General features: G+C 33.5%; 1 protein-coding gene across 14 annotated transcripts in view; it reads left to right on the forward strand.

The window, feature by feature from the left end:
• CEP83 (centrosomal protein 83) overlaps nucleotides 1-18,334 on the forward strand; it is a 156,900-nt gene that overhangs the window by 104,778 nt on the left and 33,788 nt on the right. For 13 of the 14 annotated variants that reach the window (XM_074375270.1, XM_074375278.1, XM_074375279.1 and 10 more), the window contains exons 7-10: nucleotides 1,955-2,086; nucleotides 8,443-8,557; nucleotides 9,810-9,954; nucleotides 10,068-10,217. In XM_074375270.1, the coding sequence (XP_074231371.1) occupies nucleotides 1,955-2,086; nucleotides 8,443-8,557; nucleotides 9,810-9,954; nucleotides 10,068-10,217 (542 nt within the window). The remainder of the gene's footprint in view (nucleotides 1-1,954; nucleotides 2,087-8,442; nucleotides 8,558-9,809; nucleotides 9,955-10,067; nucleotides 10,218-18,334) is intronic. The other variant, XM_074375280.1, reaches the window with a different exon arrangement.

Below are 18,334 nucleotides of genomic sequence, written 5' to 3' on the forward strand. Positions count from 1 at the left end.
TTGGAGGGTTGTGAACTAAACTGACAACAGACAGATTAGCAAGAGAAAAGACAGGTTTTTATTCATGTATATAAAAAGGAGTTCACAGAAAAATGACTCAGAGGCAGTTATAATTTGGGGCTTATCTACCATCTTAATCAGGAAAAGAGAGGGAGGGAAAGCCACACAGGAAAACAAATAATTTTTAGGAAAAGTGAATGAGCTCTTAGGAAAATAGATGGAAGATAGGATAATTCTGTGATGGTGTTTGAATAGGTGATTTCTTATCCTGGTGTTGACTTCTTGTTTTCTGTGATAGGAGTTGGTTTTTCCTGATTATGAAGCCCCTGGGGAGTGGATTTAAAACACTTAAATTCTTTTCAGAGGCTCTACTTTTAGGAGGATAAGAGGATTTCAGGAAAAAACTTTTTCCTGTGTCTGTTCTCTTTTAGAAGCCTTCAGCTCAAAATAATTTTTATGCCAGAGTGGCATATTCTGGACTCCTTTAGTATTTTATTCAGATATGCTTACTCCTCCTAGTCCTTAGAGTCTTATATGTAGCAAATATACTAGTTTGATAGTTTTTAAAAAATTATTTGAGCAATCCAAAGTGTTCTGTTTTCTTCAGAATGGTTGTGAAGCGGTTTGAACTAGAAGGAAGTTAAGTTGTGCACCTAATTTATAATTAAAATCGAATATCCAAATATAAAATAGTGATTTTTTTTTTCCTGGCCAGCAAACTGGTACAAGAAGTACATTAATATGTTTTGAAGAGTAGATATCACCTTTTAATTTTTGGATGAAGCTTCTGAAATATTTATTGGTTTCCTGAACTAAAGTTGTCAGTGTCATTGCACTTTAGACATGAGAATGAACTGTTTATATTGTCATCCTTCCATCCTTAATGTATCTACACAGTGACGGAATAAGTGGAATGATTGTGATTGAATATGGTGTAGGATCTCAGTGTGAAACTCTACGTTGAGGTCATTTAGAGGGATTATTTTCAGGACAAGTTGAATGATAACAAAAGATGGTTTGTTCCTCTTCGATGTTTTTAAGAGTCTATATTTAATTTTATCATTTGTCAGATGAAATGAAAATAAGCGCATGACAGCAAGTCTTTCTTCTTTGATTTTTGTTGTTGTTATTGTGCCTGAAGAGTATCATTTTGTATTTGAGGAAAATAATTTTTTTCTGAATTATTTGTTGAATACACTCATCATATTTAAGATGTATAGGAAATGAGATGTTACAAAACTGCTTATCCTATAAATACAAAATGATTTCATTCTATCTATTTTGAATAGAAATATCTTTAAAAATCGTTTAGTTTTCCTCTTCTGTTTAAAGACTACTGTGAATATTACCAACTAGACATTTTCTTGACGGTTTACTTCACTAAGAGTCTTTATTATGTGATGAGGTCAGGAGCTGTTGGGTTCTTTGTCCGTACTTCTCAGAGGCCCCGTATTAGTTGAGGGTTTTGAATTGTTAATCTCTTGGTGTTTGTTGTTTTTTTCTAATCTCCATTGATTTTAGATTTCCAGTTCTCACTTCTTACTACTATACATGAGCCCTCTCTTCTACCTTGTAATACGCTTTTTCATGTCTTCTGTGTACTTAAAATCCTCCAAAATGTTTAAATTATGTCCACAATAAGAGTGAATATGTATCAAATGAGTGTGTTAGGTACACTCTTTCATGAGAGAAGTCTATGGGTTTTCTCTTGATGGTGGCTGTTGTTATGTTGGTTGTGCAGGTAATGTTACATATTCCCTGGAGCAAGTATCTTTTATTTGAATTCTACCAGTTACTTTGAGAAAGTAACTTGTTACTTTGTTGTATGTTAATATTGAGGTTTTGAATAATTGGGGATGGTATGATTATTACATGTATTTAAGTAGTGCTTTTTTGTTTTCATATAACTGAGAAATTATGAACAGATTTTAAAATAATTTTGTTTTAATAAAAGGCTGAAAAACAGTCAGCTAAACTACAGGCTGAACGCTTAGAAAAAGAGCTACAATCAAGCAATGAACAAAACACTACTTTAATTAGTAAATTGCATAAAGCTGAACGGGAAATAAATACTTTGACCAGTAAAGTAAGTCATCTTATGTTTCTACTTCATCCTTTAGAATGCTTGATATTGTATAATGACAAATTTTGTGTTTATGTAGTTTTAGTTCTCTATATCGAAATCTCTTTTAATCTTATTCTACCTTCCAAATGCGTGTAGAATCTGACCAATTCTTCACTACCTTTATTGTGACCATTCTTGTCCAATTTTTAGAATAGCCTCCTAACTGGTCTCTTTACCCTTTACCCAGTCAGAACTCTGTGATGTGGCCCCTGCAATCTTTCCCCAGCCATCACAGTTTATTTTCCCTCCTGTTCACTTTGCTTTAGTCTCACTGGCCTTCTCACTCTTCTTTGAGCAAGTTTACTCCTACCTCAGGGTCTTTGCACTTGATTGCCTTGCATGATCTTCCCTCACATATCTACATAGCTTTCTTCTTCACCTGTTTCTGATGTTGCCTCATCAGAGGGGACTTTCTTTTCTTCACTTTATAAAATACCATCTTCCTTCTTCCTCTGCCTCACTCTTTGTCTTCCTTACCTGCTTTATTTTTCTTCATAGCTCTTAATACCATCTGATATATTTGTTTATTTTTGTCTTTTCTACCCTCTTTCTCTCAACCAAATATAAGCTCCAAGAAAGCAGAGACATATCTTTTATTACTGCTGTATCTCTAGCTCCTAAAACTGTACTGGCACACAATAGACACTCAGTAAGTATTTGTTAAATGAGTAAGTTAAAATCAACAGCATGATCTGATACGGTTTGGACATTTATATGTGTGTGTGTGTGTGTATGTATGTATGTATAGTTTTCTAAGGAACTTGAGAGATTTCTCCCCCCTCAAATGCAGTGTATATAAGGAATCTAGTAACCAGAAGTGGGATACCACTGACAAAAATATTTTATAGACTACTGTAATGAATATCAGTTCTTGAGTCAGTCAGGCTGGACTTAAATTCCATTTCTTCCCCTTAATAGCTGTATGACGGACAATTTACTTTCTAAAGACTTTAGTGTTTTCCTTTATAAAACAAGACTAATACCTCTCTTACAGAGTGTGGCAGAGATTAAATGAGATATTATGCATAAAGTACTTAGCATGGGGTCTAGTATATAATTACCTGAGTATCAGTTATTAGTAGTAGTACTTGGGGCAGCTCTAAGAACTTGAAAATAAGACTGGTTTCTGAATTAGTAAAATCCTATATTGTATTTCTATCAGACAGTTATATAAAACCACCTTAAAAAACAAAATGGTTCCCAGACCAGAAGGAGTTTACTGTAGCCTAGTAGAAAAATATGAATTTATCTAGAGGGGCAATGTGTTCATCATAAATTCCTTGTCCAGAGTCAAGCAGATTTTGACAGAGGGAAGAGAGTTTTAATCAGTAAAGGGTAAGTATTCTAGTCCCATTGAAGAGATCATTCTTACTGTGGAAAAGAATAACTCAATCCATTTTAATTTGTGGCCATGAAACAATGAATTCATCCCATTCTGTTTGTCATGATTGTGTGATCCCCAAGCAACTTTCTGTTACTTGATTTCCTCTGTAATTTTGTCTACAGGAAGAGAATGCACTGGTCCTTAAGAATTAGAGTATTCTAGTTTCCATTATAGCTTTTTTTCTCATAATTAATAAATGATACTCTGATTTTATAGATCACTCTTTGTAAGCTTTAGTAATGTGAGTCTGACCTTGAGAGTCTTCTTTAAGTGTGGTGACAAAATTGGATTTTTGTGCCTGAAAGGCCAAAGTAACTATTACATCATTTTCTCATTTAAGGACATTACTCATATAATTGTTGTCATTGTTTTCATCACCAGCTACTGTTTCTTGTGTTTAGTGCTTCTGATTTGCTTCACTTTAGAATGGGGATAATACCTCTCTCTAATACCTCTCTCTTTTTTTTTTTTTTAACTTTTTTAAATTGAGTTATAGTCATTTTACAATGTTGCGTCAAATTCCAGTGTAGAGCACAATTTTTTCAGTTATACATGAACATACATATATTCATTGTCACATTTTTTTTTCGCTGTGAGCTACCATAAGATCTTGTATGACAGTACCTCTGTCTTATAGGATTTTTATAAGATTAAAGATAGAGTATACACAATGTCCTTAAATGAGAAATGATGTAACAGAGAATACAGAACTTTGAGCCCATTGATTAGTTCTGTTCTCACTGTGTCAATAACTGTGTGTATAACTTTAGGCAAGTTACTTAGTATCATTGAGATCTAATTTCCTCATAGCTGAAACGAGACATTGTGGTAGATGATCCTTAAGAACAATTCTAGCCCTCTAAGATTGTGTAAATTCTGCTCTTAATCAAATTTGATTGCTTCCTGATTAAATAGATTATTTATAGATTCAATAGATACATATTGAGTGCCTGCAATGTTAGAGTATACGAAGAAACATGCAAAACACGAAGAAGTAAATTCAGGATAAGGGAGTTCATGATTTTCTTCCAGTTCTTATATAAATGACTTTCAATACTGTTAAATAATAAATAAATAAATAAATAAATAAATAGATAGATAGATAGATAGATAGATAGATAGATAGATAGATAGATAGATAGATAGATAGAGGGAGAGGGAGAGGGAGAGGGAGAGGGAGAGGGAGAGGGCTTTAAAAACACTGTTCCGGCCTTGAGTAGCCAGCCAGACTAGACTGCGGTAATATCCTGAACCAGGGATCGAACAAGCAGACATCGGATAAGCTGGCTTCTGCTGTGGCTTCTAACTCTCCCTGGGACCATCAGGTACTTTCTCTGCAGCACATTCTGTCCAAGCTCCCTGGCTCACTTGTGTCCTAACTCTGAGTTCTCTTCTTTTTCTGTACGTAATTTTTTCCATTGCTCTTTCGAGAGTTAACGCATAGATGATTTCTCCTGCTCTCTTGAAGGGTGATCATTTTAGTACAGTATTTATTTCTCTCCTTGTTTATTAACACACGTTGTTAAGAGTTGCCTGTCCTTCTAAAGGCACACTTTTCATTATTTTGCATATAAATTTGTATTAAAAACCACCCTTCAACTTTAGACAAACCAAGTTTTCTTTTGAGATCTTACATATGAAAAGATTTCATTGGGATGATGAATTTTAAAATAATATTTCAAACATGATTGTCACAGTTTTCTTTACAACTTCAAATTTTTCATCAACATTTTGCAGTGCTCACAAATGGTTGTTTGCAATGCAGAGGAACACCTGGGGGTATACTTGTCTAAGCTATTCAAATTTGTAAATGTTTGTTCAGTTTTTGAACAGAGTTATGTCAGTGTGACTGTCAGTGTCTTGGATTAAAAAGTATTTCCGAAGATGGCCTGAAAATGATGACCTTAAATATAAGTTTATATTCAGTGAGATAAATTCTTCTTGTTACATCATGAGGTGTTTGATCTTAAGAGCTTGGATAAAATGTACAGTTTTAAGGAAGTCATCCCACAGAATTATCTTCCTTAGCTAAGTTATTGAGGTCATACCATCTCCGACCTTTGAAAAAAAAAATCAGAATTTAACTACTCCAAAGAGGAAGCTCTTTGGAATTTACATCAAGAGCTTGAATAATATATTTTTTTCAACTGTATTTGTATTTCTTGCTTATGTATATTGTTTTCTCTGTGCCTCTGTGTGTGTATGTGTAATTTAACAGATTCTGAACTCCTGTAAAATGCCTACTATTGCTATTTTTTTACATTTCTTAAAGTTGTGTTAGTAGTACTAGCTAATATTCTGTGAATACTTCTATTCTATCAAAAGCATAGAGCAAATTCACAATGTAAAGACCAGAATCTACATGGAAAAAAAAAAAGGGTAGCTTGGCCCAGAAGCCAGTTTAGAAGATTGTAAATCTCTTGAAATTGTGTATAACATTTCAACATTGTGCATTTATTTAAGAAAAGATCCCTGTTTTTCTTAGGATTTTTGAGGCATGATTACAAAGATTAAGAATCAGGAATCTAGAGGCAAAAAGAAGCTTTGTTTGGGATTTGGTTCAGGTTACTCATAGAAAGTGCTGTAATTTGTCATATCTAAACAATAAGTATTCATATAAGTTCATTTTTAATAAATCTTTTAAATATCTTTTGGGAAGTTAATTACTATTAGTATGAGGGCCTTTATTATTTTAGGATTTTAGAAATACGGCACTAAAGAAAAAGTTAAACTCACTGAGGGCCAGACATAAAGACAAGTATGGTGCTTGAACATATACACTAGTTTAATAATAAAAGTATGTCTGAAGATAGACTTCACTTGTTGTTTGACTTCCTGTCCAGTGTTCTTTCAGTTTCACTAATTGTAATTTAATTGAAAAATACTTTGCATTTCAGTAAATCTCAAAGTGAATGAATTAAGAAATAAGTTTTTATGTATTTTATAGTTCCTATTTCATAGTTCTGCAATATAAATGTAGTTCATATCATCATGAAATGAAATTCATAGTTTATGTCATTGAAATGAAAGATTCTACAAATTAAGATGACTGGCTGATTTTCCACCTCATGTGTAAAATAGCTAATATGGTTTGCTAATGAACTATTATGTCATTCTTAACCTTGTACAGCTTGTATATTATAGCAGGTTATGATTACGTTTGTCATAGAAATTGGATTTTCATTGTAGTTGTATTTCTTCAAAATCTGAAAGAATTTATAAATTCTGTCTGTCCATGAAATAATACAGTAACACCCTACCTATAGAAAGTTTAAATTTTAAAATAAATACAATTTCTTAGCTGCTCTGAAGCATTTAAAAGCTGCTTTGTATACATTGCTCTGTGAGACGTAACTTTCATAGAGAAGAACTTCAGAAAGACTTAAAAATGTAAATCTGATGTCAGCACAAGGTATTCATTTTGTGTAGTGTAATTTTAAAATCTACAAGTTAATTTGGAGGGCTGTGTCTTAGTATGGTTATTAGCAGTACAGAGGTAGAACAGTACTTGACTTTCTATTTGTTTCCTCTAACTGAGAATTTTGCGTGGAACCTTTAATGTTTCCAAGATCTTTCATAGGTGGAGTGTCTTCCAGTAAGATACTTCTGTTTCTTGTCTTTGCTCTCTTTGGCTCTAGGACATCTTCCTGATTTATTTCTAATTCCTATCTTTAGTTTTTTATAGATTTTCATTGTACTCAAATTATCCTTAACCCTCCTGTTACCACTATCTTACATTTTACATGTTTGGCTTGTATATATTTGTGATTTTCTCCTCTGATTTCATAGTTTTATATATTAGTACAGTATGTGAGAATGCAGGTTTATCTAACCTTCATATCTGTATTGATTAAATCCTCATTATAGTAAAGCACCTTAGCAAGGGGCAAGAATGTGGAAACTGTTCTAGAGCACTGCAAATGATGAGGGAGACAGCTTTTTTGTTTGCTGCTGTATCCCCAGCTCCTAAGGCAGCACTAGGACACATAATAAATAGATGTTCAATAAATATTTATTGAATGAGCAAAGGAATACTACTTATGAACTAGAATTATTCAACTTTCAAAAGAGGTGTCTTGGGGAAAGACTAAAATTGGTATGTGGTTAGTTACATGGAAAATATTGCTAATTATTTACATTCACTGCAGAGCTTTAAAAGAATCAGGTTTTGGCAGTAAAAGTTTAAATTAGATTTACATGTTTTATATTTGTTCCTTCCACTACCAGCACATGTACGTACACACACACACACACACACACTTGTTCTCTTTAGTCACCTAATAAATTCTTCTTTCTTATCCCCTTTGTCAGTCCTTTGGCTCTTAATTGGTTTCTTTATTTTCAGTTTCTTAATCCAACACGTTTGCAGTTAGAGTTGACTTTCTGAAACAAAGTTGATTATGCCACTGTCAGCAGCTAACAGGATATACAGTCCTTTTGTATGGCATATAAAGTCTGTTCCCTGCAGCTGCACGGATTTCACATCTTCCTCTGCTCTAACACATTGCTCATTGTTTTCTGAGCAGACCACGTGACATTCCACCTCTATAACATTTTATGTGCTGTTCCTTGTACCTAAAATGCCTTCTTGTCACCAACCCTTTTTTTAAAGGAAGGTTTTGATTTTTTTCCCTGAAAGTGTTTTAGTGTTTGAGTATTGGGTTTTAGGTACTTAACAGTTAAGCTTTTTAAGGCAAGATGAAGCCAGATGACCCTACCCAGCTATTGTAAAGAAATGACTCTATTCTTTTAGGAAAAGGCTGTTTTATTGGTGCCAAGTACTGTTCCAGGCCCTGAAGCTTCTTCCCTCCTGGAAGGTTTGCATTCTATACTCTGCTACCAAAGCGTTTTCTCATTTCTACTAATGTTTTTGGGTTAGCGCTTAATGGCAAGAAAATGACCAGTAGTAACTTCAGTTTCTAATTATCAACAGGTAAAAGAACTTAAACATTCAAGCAAGCTAGAAGTAACAGACATCAAACTGGAGGCAGCAAGAGCTAAGAGTGAGCTAGAAAGAGAAAGGAATAAAATTCAAAGTGAACTGGATGGTAATATATGATTCCCCATGCTTTTTACTGTTATTTTCACATATAAACTCAAATTACTAAAATAGGTCAAACTGAATTTTTATTTCCAATTTTCAGGTTAATTGATTTTTTATTTTAGAGCGCAGATGTATTGTTTTTGTTTCTGTTAAAGTTTCATTCCGTGATCTAACTTTTAAAAAATCAGTCTTATGCTTATGTCATAGTTATTTGAGTAATACATAAATGAGTGAAAATTTGCAGATAGGAGTCCATACTTCCTGAGTTTATAACTTAAATTCTATTTAGATCTTGTGATTATCCCAGACCATTTTAAATCTAAAGAATATAAGGAAGACAGGTGGGTTCCATGTCCAATTTTTAAGTTTTGAAAGTTTTTATGTGGACCCTAGGCCATTTACTGGACCTAGTTCAGCCTAAGTTAATTTTTAAGCTCTAATTTAGTCTTAGAAGGTCCTTCTCATCACGATTTTTTAGAAATTACATTATTTCTGACTTTTTCTCAAGTACTAAAAATAGCTAAATAAGCTTCCTGGACCTGCAACGGTCAAGTTGAGCTCTAGGTGAACTGGCCTCTAGCTGCTTTCATTATTAACTCTGCTTGATGTTGACTAATGGATTTCCATATAGTTAGGGAGCAAATTTTCTTCAGAACTTAAAGAATTTGGGATCCATTTTCGCATTCTTTTTAAACTTTGAGTTAGATGTGAATTTGTTTTAGTTATTCCACATGCAAAATACTTGTCACTTCATTACAAGGAAAATTTGTGAATTCATTGGACAAACTTGAAAGTTTCCAATTTATGTTGGAAATCTTAACAGTTCTGCTGGAATGATAGGTTTTGAAAGCTTCTGTGATTTTATTCACTCTGCTTCCAGCTGGCTTTATGATGATGCTGTTTGTAGGATGTAGGTTACAGAATCCTTTTAGAAGTAAAGTGTTTAAACCTCTATTGATATTACCAGGTTGATGTCCCCAGTGCTCAAGATTCAAATGAGTAAATATATATAACCTTTTATTGAAGTTTTTGTGTTTGTGTGTCCTAAATAAAATGACAGAAAAATTAAATCTGAGTATTAGGTTTTTTTTTTTTCATTCTTAAAAGTTTATCAACAACTTAAAGATCTTTGAGAATATCTGGAAAGACTTAACTTTCTGTATTTTGTCTTAGCTTATGAATGCTTTCTGTTAATTGTTATTTTTCTTCTTAGAAACATTGAATAGAGTACATTTTTCTCCTTTAAAAAATGCTAGGATTACAGTCAGACAATGAAATCCTCAAATCAGCTGTTGAACACCACAAAGTACTCTTAGTTGAAAAGGATCGTGAATTAATACGTAAAGTACAAGCTGCCAGAGATGAAGGTTATCAAAAACTTGTGGTATTACAAGATGAAAAGTAAGTACTTAATTACTTTATTTTGTGTTAAATCTCCTTGCAAATGAAAACATTTTGCTGTCATATCATCCTTATTGTAGTTCTTGTAACATCATTATCATCTGCTGTTTTAGGCTAGAACTTGAGAGCAGATTAGCGGATTTAGAGAAAATGAAAGTGGAACATGATGTCTGGAGGCAGTCTGAAAGGGATCAGTGTGAAGAGAAACTGCGTGCTTCACAGATGGCAGAAGAGTCGGCTAGAAGGGAACTTCAGAGTATTAGGTTATGTATGCATATATATTTTTTAAACTTCATTTTGAAGTAATTTCATAGCTAATGAAACATTGTGAAACCAGTATAAAGTATTCCCATATAATCTTCACCTAGATCCCCAAATATTAACATTTTATATAACCATATTATACTAATCAAAACTAAGAAATTAACATTAATATAATCAGGAAACCAAATTAATGTTACTGTTATCTAACCTATAGACTTTATTCAAATTTTACTAATTGTCCCACTGATGTTCTTTTTCTGGTCCAAGATCTAGTCCAGAATCACACATTGCCTTTACTTAGTCTTCTTTAATTTTGAATATATTAATTCTTTTGAAGAGTGCTAGCCATTTATTTTGTAGATTATCCCTCAACTTGAGTTTGTCTTTCTTTTTGTCCTTTCTGAAAATGTTTATTATTTGAATCTAATTCTTTTTTTCTAATTGAGATATAGTAGACATACAATATTATATTAGTTTCTGGTGTGCAAAATAGTAATTCAACATTTGTATTACAAAATGGTCACGATAAATAAGCCTTGCATTCTTTATGATTAAAGTCACGTATACATTTTTAGCAAAAACAACATCAAAGTCAAGGTCATATGTCCTTAGTACATCATATCAGGAGGTACATGGTTAACTCCACTTACTGGTGATGGTAACTTTGATCCCTTGGTTAAGGTGGTGTCTGCCAGATTTTTCCACCATAAAATGACTGTTTTTTTCCTCTATCTTAAAGGGAGATACTTACAGACTGTGTAAATAGTCTCATCATTCTTTCTCCTGTATTTTTCCACTTATTTTAGCATCCTTTGGCCAAATCTGAGGCAACTTGAACAACAAAATAAACTATAATAAAAGATTATAAATAGAGTAAAATAAGAATCCATGCACCAAACTGATACAATATTTAGGAGGGAAAGCTCTTTTCAGGAGAATTCCAACTGATAAATATAGAAGGAATAATGGAATTAGGAAAACATCATTTGGCAAACACTACAGTAATAAAAATTGTAGGCCTGATGTTGAAATTTTTCAAAGGTTTTTCAGATCTCTGCAGATAACCGTGGTCCCCCCATTAATATAGTGTATTAATAAATTTCCTAACATTGAACCAACCTTAATTTCTGAAACAGCTATCTGTTTCTTCTATAGAAATCAGCCTGTTTAAGCTCTCTAGTTCTGTTGGGATCAATTTTGATAATCTGTGTTTTCATAGAAATTATTCATTTCATCTGTGCTTTCAAATTTATTTGTGTACAGGTCTGCAAAATTGTTTTATTTTTAAATTTCTTCTATATCAGTGCTTACTTTTTCCTTGGTCATTTCTTATTTTGTCTATGTGCTTTCTTCCTCTCTTTCTATTTCTTAATCAAGTCAGTAGTGGTTTATTTTTTTATTGGGGTAAAAAATATTTATATACACAGAAAATTTACTGTTTTAATCATTTTTAAACAAATAGTTCAGTGTTTTTTTAAACTAGGTTTTTGATATATTGAATTTATTTCTGTTCTACCTCATTGATTTCTGCTTTACTCTTCTTTCTGTGTTTTACCATTAAATTTTTTTTATTTTATTGGCATTTAATATACATAAAATAAAATTATTCATTAAATAATGTGAAGATCGATAAACTTTGGTAATTGTATATAGTTGCATACTCATAACCACAGTGAAAGCCTAGACAGTTCCATCATGCTAACAGGTTCCCCATGGCTCTCTGCAGTTGATCTCTTCCCTGATCCCCAGCCTTAGGCAACTCCTGATTTGTCCATGTTATTGCTTGTATCAGTAGTTCATTCCCTTTTATTGCTGATTAATATTCCATTGTATGGATATATAGCAGTTTGTTTATTCATTCCCTTTTTGATGAACAGATATTTGGGTTGTTATTAGTTTGGGGCTGTTATGAATAGTGCTCCTATGAACATCTATATATAAGTCTTTGTATGCACATTTTTACTTCTCTTGGTTACATGTTTGGGAAATGAGATTGTTGAGTCGTACGCAAATGTATGTTTAATTTTATAACATACAGCAATACTGTTTCCAAATGACTGTGGAAGTTTTCATTCCCAGCAGCAGAATTTGAGTTCCATTTGTTTCACACATCCTGCTGACACTTGTTATTGTCAATCTTTTTAACTTAATAATTGTAATCGTGTCAACTGCCATCTTAATTTGATTTTCCCTCATGGCTAGTAAAGTTTAGCATCTTTCAATGTGCTTATAGGCAGCTTCACTTTTGTGAAGCATCTGTTCAAATATTTTGGCCATTTTTAAAATTGGGAAACTACTGAGTTTTAACAGCTCTTTATGTTCTGCACACAAGCCCTTTGTGAGATATATGTTTTTCAGACATTTTCTTCCAGTCTGTGGTTTGCTTTCTTACTTATTTTAATTGTCTTTTGAAAGCAGATTTTTTATTTTTATGAAATCCATTTTGTTAATTTTTTTTTTTTTAGTTTATGTTTTGTGTTCTATTTAAGAAATCTTTGCCTAATTCTGTGTCACAAATATTTCTCTTATGGTATTCTTCTCAAAGATTAATTTTTGGTTCTTACATTTAGGTTTTGTGATCTAGTTCATGTTAATTTTTATATGGTGTGAGGTGATGGTAGACATTCATTTTTTGTTTCCATGTAGGCATCAGTTGTTCAGGCACCATTTGTTGAAAACTGTCTTTTCCCCTTTTGAATTATTTTGGTACCTTGTTGAAAATCAGTTGACTATATATGTGCATGTCTCTTTCTGGACTCTGTTCCATTCCATTGGTCTGTATGTTTGTCTTGACACCAATATCACACTCTCTTGACTACTGTAGCTTCATAGTTAAATTTGATTCAAACAGTGCAAGTCTTCTACTTTGTTCTTTTTTGTCGAGATTATTTTGACTCTTCTAGGTCATTTGCCTTTACACATAAATTTTAAAATCAGGTTATCACCATTTTCAAAAAGACTTGTTAAGATTTTGATTGGGATTGCACTGAATCTGAATTTGAGAAGAGTTGTCATCTCAACAATATTGTCTATCCAGTCCATGAATATGGTATATCTCTTCATTTATTTATGTCATCTTTAGTTTCTGTCATCAAAGTTTTGTAGTGTTCATTGTATATGTCCTGTTCTTCTTGTGTTATATTTTATTTCTAAGCATTTTGTGTGATTATAAATGGAGGTTTTTTTAAATTTCACTTTCTAGTTGTTTATTGGTAGCATATACAAATATAGTTGACTTTTACATATTGATCTTGAATCTTTTGACCTTACTGAAGTCGTGTATCTTCTAGGTGCCTTGTGGAGTCTTAGTTTTCTAAGATCATGTTGTATATACATTCTGCTTTCTTCTAGTTTATTTGTTCATTTTTGAGTTATTTTTTGAGTTGGGAATTTAATTCAGCTAATGTTCATTCTTTCATCTTTATTGGTAAAAGTGTTATGCTGAGAATTTTCTTATCACCGCTTTAAGTGTATTCTATAGATTATAATACATAGTGTTTTAATAGAAGATGTATTGATAGAAAGTGTAATTGTTTAATAGTAGGTCAAACTAATAGTTTGCTGAAGCTGCCATAATAAAATACCATAGACAGGATAGTTTAAACAATAGAAATTTATTTTCTTACAGTTCTGGAAGGTGGAAGTCAGAAATCTCAGTGTTAGTAGATTTGGTTTCCCTTGAGGCCTCTCTCCTTGGTTTGGCCTTCTTACTGTGTCCTCACAGGGCCTTTCCTCTGTGCGTGTGTATCCCTGGTATCTCTTCTTTTATAAGGACACCAGTTGTAGGATTAGGACCCACCTATAAAACCTCATTTAACCTTTGTTACCGCTTTAAAGGCCCTATCTCCAAATACAGTTAGTTACATATGGGGGTTAGGACTTAAACAATTCAGTCCATAGCAGGTTTTTTAATTTCCAGGTGGTAGGGTTTTTTGGCTTTTTAAAAAATTTTGTTGTTAATTTCTAGTTTTATTGCATTGTGATCAAGGAGTATTGCTTCTTTATTTCCACTTTATGGAACACACTAATACTTCCTTTGTGACCTAATATATCAAGGCCAGGACCAGGGTAAAGCAAATGAGGCACCCAAGGTGCAAAATTTAAGGAGATACTCACACTTATGTGTCAACAATGGACTTGCAGGAACCCTGTAGTGAGTCTCCTTTAGTTTTTCACCTTGGCCAGCTCACTTGCCTCACCCCTGTCTCAGTCCTCCAAAAACATGATTAATATTTGTGGGTGTTACATAAGGACTAGAAAAGAAAGTGCTCCATATAAAAGTATAAATTTGATATATACATCCTTAAGATCTACCTTTATTAATAACTATGATATTTAGGTCTTTTGTGTACTTTATTTTTTGTCCGCTTGGTTTGTCTTATACAAAGAGTGATATATTAAAGTCTCCTGTTATTTTAATGTGTTTCTATCTATGACTACTTCTCTATGTATAGCATATAGTTGGGTCTTGCTTTGGATCCAAATCAGAGATCTTTTTGTTTTGATGGAGGAGTTAAGTCTGTTCACATGCAGTGAGCTCATGCTTACTGCAGAGATTTCTGGGCAGGAACATGAGAGGTCACTTGCTAGGATTTAGAATTATTTTCCTCTTTTTATTTACAGCTGTTTTGAAGTTTGGGTATTTTCTGTCTTCCAGTTTTGTGAAGGTTGTGGTTTTGCATGGCTTTATTGGATCTTATTTTCTGTATTGTTTTGCAGGACTTATATAACACAGAACAAGACATTTGCTGTTATCTTGATAAGTCCCCATATCTGCTTTTTTAAATTCTAAAATGTTAACAACTTCCTAATTATATAAAGTTGAGAAATTTTTAAAATCAGTTTCATTAAGCTGTAGGTTGTATGACAAGGTTTTTGATTTTCATTACTGAGGAAAGAATCACCTTATGCAGATACATATATATTATTTACAAATGTCAAGTTTTATGAGCTATTAATTTAAATGTTAGCTACTACAATTCTAGAATCATAAATCTGTTACGGATTTTGAGAGCCAGTCTTGTCTTACTCTTTGCTTTTGGGTGGGTACATTTTTTAACTGTTCAGGACAGGTTAGGTCTTTTTTTTGTTTTTGTTTTTCTTGTTTTTAAATCTCTCCTTAACAGTCTCCAGAAAGGAGAGACCCACTCCCAAGAACCCTACTCTAATGTTTTATCCTATTATGGTCTCACAGTTTGGCCTTAGAATCTTTTCTGTTAGAATTTAAGCCTGTTTTTCCTGGTTTGGGCTTCTGTTGCCATAGTGATAAAATGTTCAGCAATCATTACTTGAAGACAATAATGAACTTGACCCTTAGATTTTTGTTGTTGTTGTTGTTGTTTTCTGTATAGAACAGCTGTCATTCCTTTAGCTTTTTAAAAATATGTATAATTTTCTATTCCACTAGTCATTTTGATAATTTTTTTGATTGTTCTTCAGTTTCTCCCAGACCGTTTATAATGTGTAATTGACCCCCAACTTATTTTAAAATAAGGACATAGCAACCAACATGAAATAGAGCAGAAGGAGTAATCTGCAAAATTTGTATTTTTTTTTTTTTAATGGTCTACAATTTTGGTTGTTTTTCCCTGGCAGTTCTGATTTTCTGATTTATAAGTCTAGCTACATCAACTAGGTCTGTTTTGATCAGTTAATAAAATAATTACAATTACAGCTTACTTTATTTAGAATTTGTGATAGGAAGAAAGAGACTACCTTTGGAAAAAAAGGTTTTGCTAAGGATGTGAAAAGTCTAAAGCATAAAAAGCAGAAGTGTCCATTTATTTACAAACAACAGGTATCTGTGATAAGTAGAATTAATCACTGCTTTGGCAGTTATTTTAAATTATTAAGGGACTTTATTGACTGACATAAATTGTTGAAAGGACAGGATCATGCTGATCTCATGGACACCTGGATCTAGGAACTCAAATGTGTCAGATGAGAGCTTCTTCCCTCCTTTCATCTACCTCCTGTCTTCTAACTCCTGTGTCTGCTTCTCTCCTACTGCTTTCTCTGTGAGGACATGACTGTATTTTGAGATCAAAGAAGGCAGTTCTTACTTGATGATTCAGGTTAGAAAAATCTGGAAAAGGCCCATCACTATGGCCAGGGGGATAGGGCACTCAGACCCTGCCCAAGTTTTATGCCTATTCTGAGTGACAGAAGGGGGTTGGGGACGGGAGGCGGGTAGAGTGAAGTTTGTTATCATTAGTGAGGAGAAGTTGGAGAAATAACAGCAATAACTAAGTAAGGGAAAGGGAACTTGATCATTCCAGATTTTGCTTTCTTTAAAGCTAGACTTCTGTTTTCCATTTGTGGTTTTTTACCTCTTTTCTTAAGGTTTCTAGAAACTTTTTTTTTAAAGTACGTGTTACTTAATATATCCTCCTTTCTACTTATACTCCATTTCGAGATGAATTACCTGTTGTATATCATCTTAGTAGGAAGCAAGGAGATTTATACATGGCCAGCTGAACAAGTTCTTTTACAGAATTTGAACTGCAAAGTAAGTGATGGAAAAATATGTGGCAGCATTAGACAGACCAGACGGTTCGTGTGGCATGTCCTCGTCTGTGATTCTGGTCAATTATTCTAGCCTGGTTCTGGTTCTGTAGTTCCATTGAGTCACTGAGTTCCGTTGAGTCACTGAGTCTCTTATATCTGCCCAGGAATGTTCCTTTTTGTTAATCATGCTAGAGTCAAATTTTCATCACTCAGAGCAAGACCCTTGCTTTCAGTGGTTTGGTCCAAGAAGAGCTGCTCTCGAGAAACTTGTTCTAAGGATCTGTGACAGTGGAGAAATAGCAAATACAACTTCTCTTGCTTGCCCTGTATTGCTTTCCCTTGATAATGGAGACTGACATCAAGTGAAGACAAGCTGGTGCCTAATATATTACTAGCCACATATAGCTATTTAAGTTTAATTTTAAATTAGTTAAAATTTAAAAAAAAAAATTGAAAGTGCAGTTCCTCAGTCACACTAGTCACATTTCAAATATGCAGTAGCCAGATGTGGCTAGTAGCTATCATATTGGATGATGCAAATTTCAGAACATTTCCATCATAAAAGAAAGGTCAGTCAGTATTGTTGGACTGTGAATTCCTTAAATATAAGAATTCTGTCTGTTATTCTCTGGTGTGTATGCAACACTTTGGATTTGGCTCAGCATTTGTTAGGTACTCAGTAAATATTTGTGGATTGTTGGAATGACACATCAGCTGCCTGCCACAGAAAACCTAGGCAATAATCAGCGTAATTAGCTACTCTGTACTTTGAAGAGAACTTGGAACAGCTCCTTCTCACTGTTATTCCAAATGTTTCCCTTTGAACTTTTCCACAGCTGCATACTCTGTTGTACCTTGGCCCTCTGGTCTACCTACCAAATACACTTCCATTTTTTCCATAATTTCTTTTAAAATATGAAGTACTTGACTTCATAGTCTCTTGTTCCCCAACTTACCCTTTACCTTTTGATTTCTCCCTGCCAACAATCCAGTAAAGCTCTGCTTTTAACAATTTTTGCTATAGCTTCTGAAGTCTCTGTTCCATTACCTGTTTTGCAGTCTCCACATTTTTTTAAACATGTCACGGATTCTCTGTCCTGATGGCATTATTACCTGGCAGCCTTTTTAAGTGGAAATCATTCTTCCTTCCTCTCTTCTGCAACTAGGGACCACGAAGAGACATCAGTGCTTGTGAACTGACTCTTGCTTCCAGACCATTGTTTGACTAACTTTGGTTAAAATGGCTTTTCCTTTGATACTCCTTGCATAAATCTTACCCCTATCTTTTTCTCTCCAATTAGTGACCTACAGGATACTCCCCTGTACTCACCGAGAACCTTGACGTCTGGCTCAGTTATTTTTCTATTTTCTATCCTTTACCATCGTTCTTATTGACTACAATATTCATATTATTGGCTCATCTAACACCTTAGCCTTTTTTTATTTTATCTTCATTCTGGCAGTCTTCATTTTTATTCTACTCTAACAGCCCCTACGCTTAGCCATGTTTTGGACCTTGTCATCTCTTAGAGCCAGTCCTTCCAAAGACGTTCCCTTTCCCCCTCACTCTTTTCTATTCCATTCTCATTGAAGATAATGAAACTGGTAG

This window comes from Camelus bactrianus, chromosome 12, assembly GCF_048773025.1.
Source record: "Camelus bactrianus isolate YW-2024 breed Bactrian camel chromosome 12, ASM4877302v1, whole genome shotgun sequence".
Lineage (NCBI taxonomy): Eukaryota > Metazoa > Chordata > Mammalia > Artiodactyla > Camelidae > Camelus > Camelus bactrianus.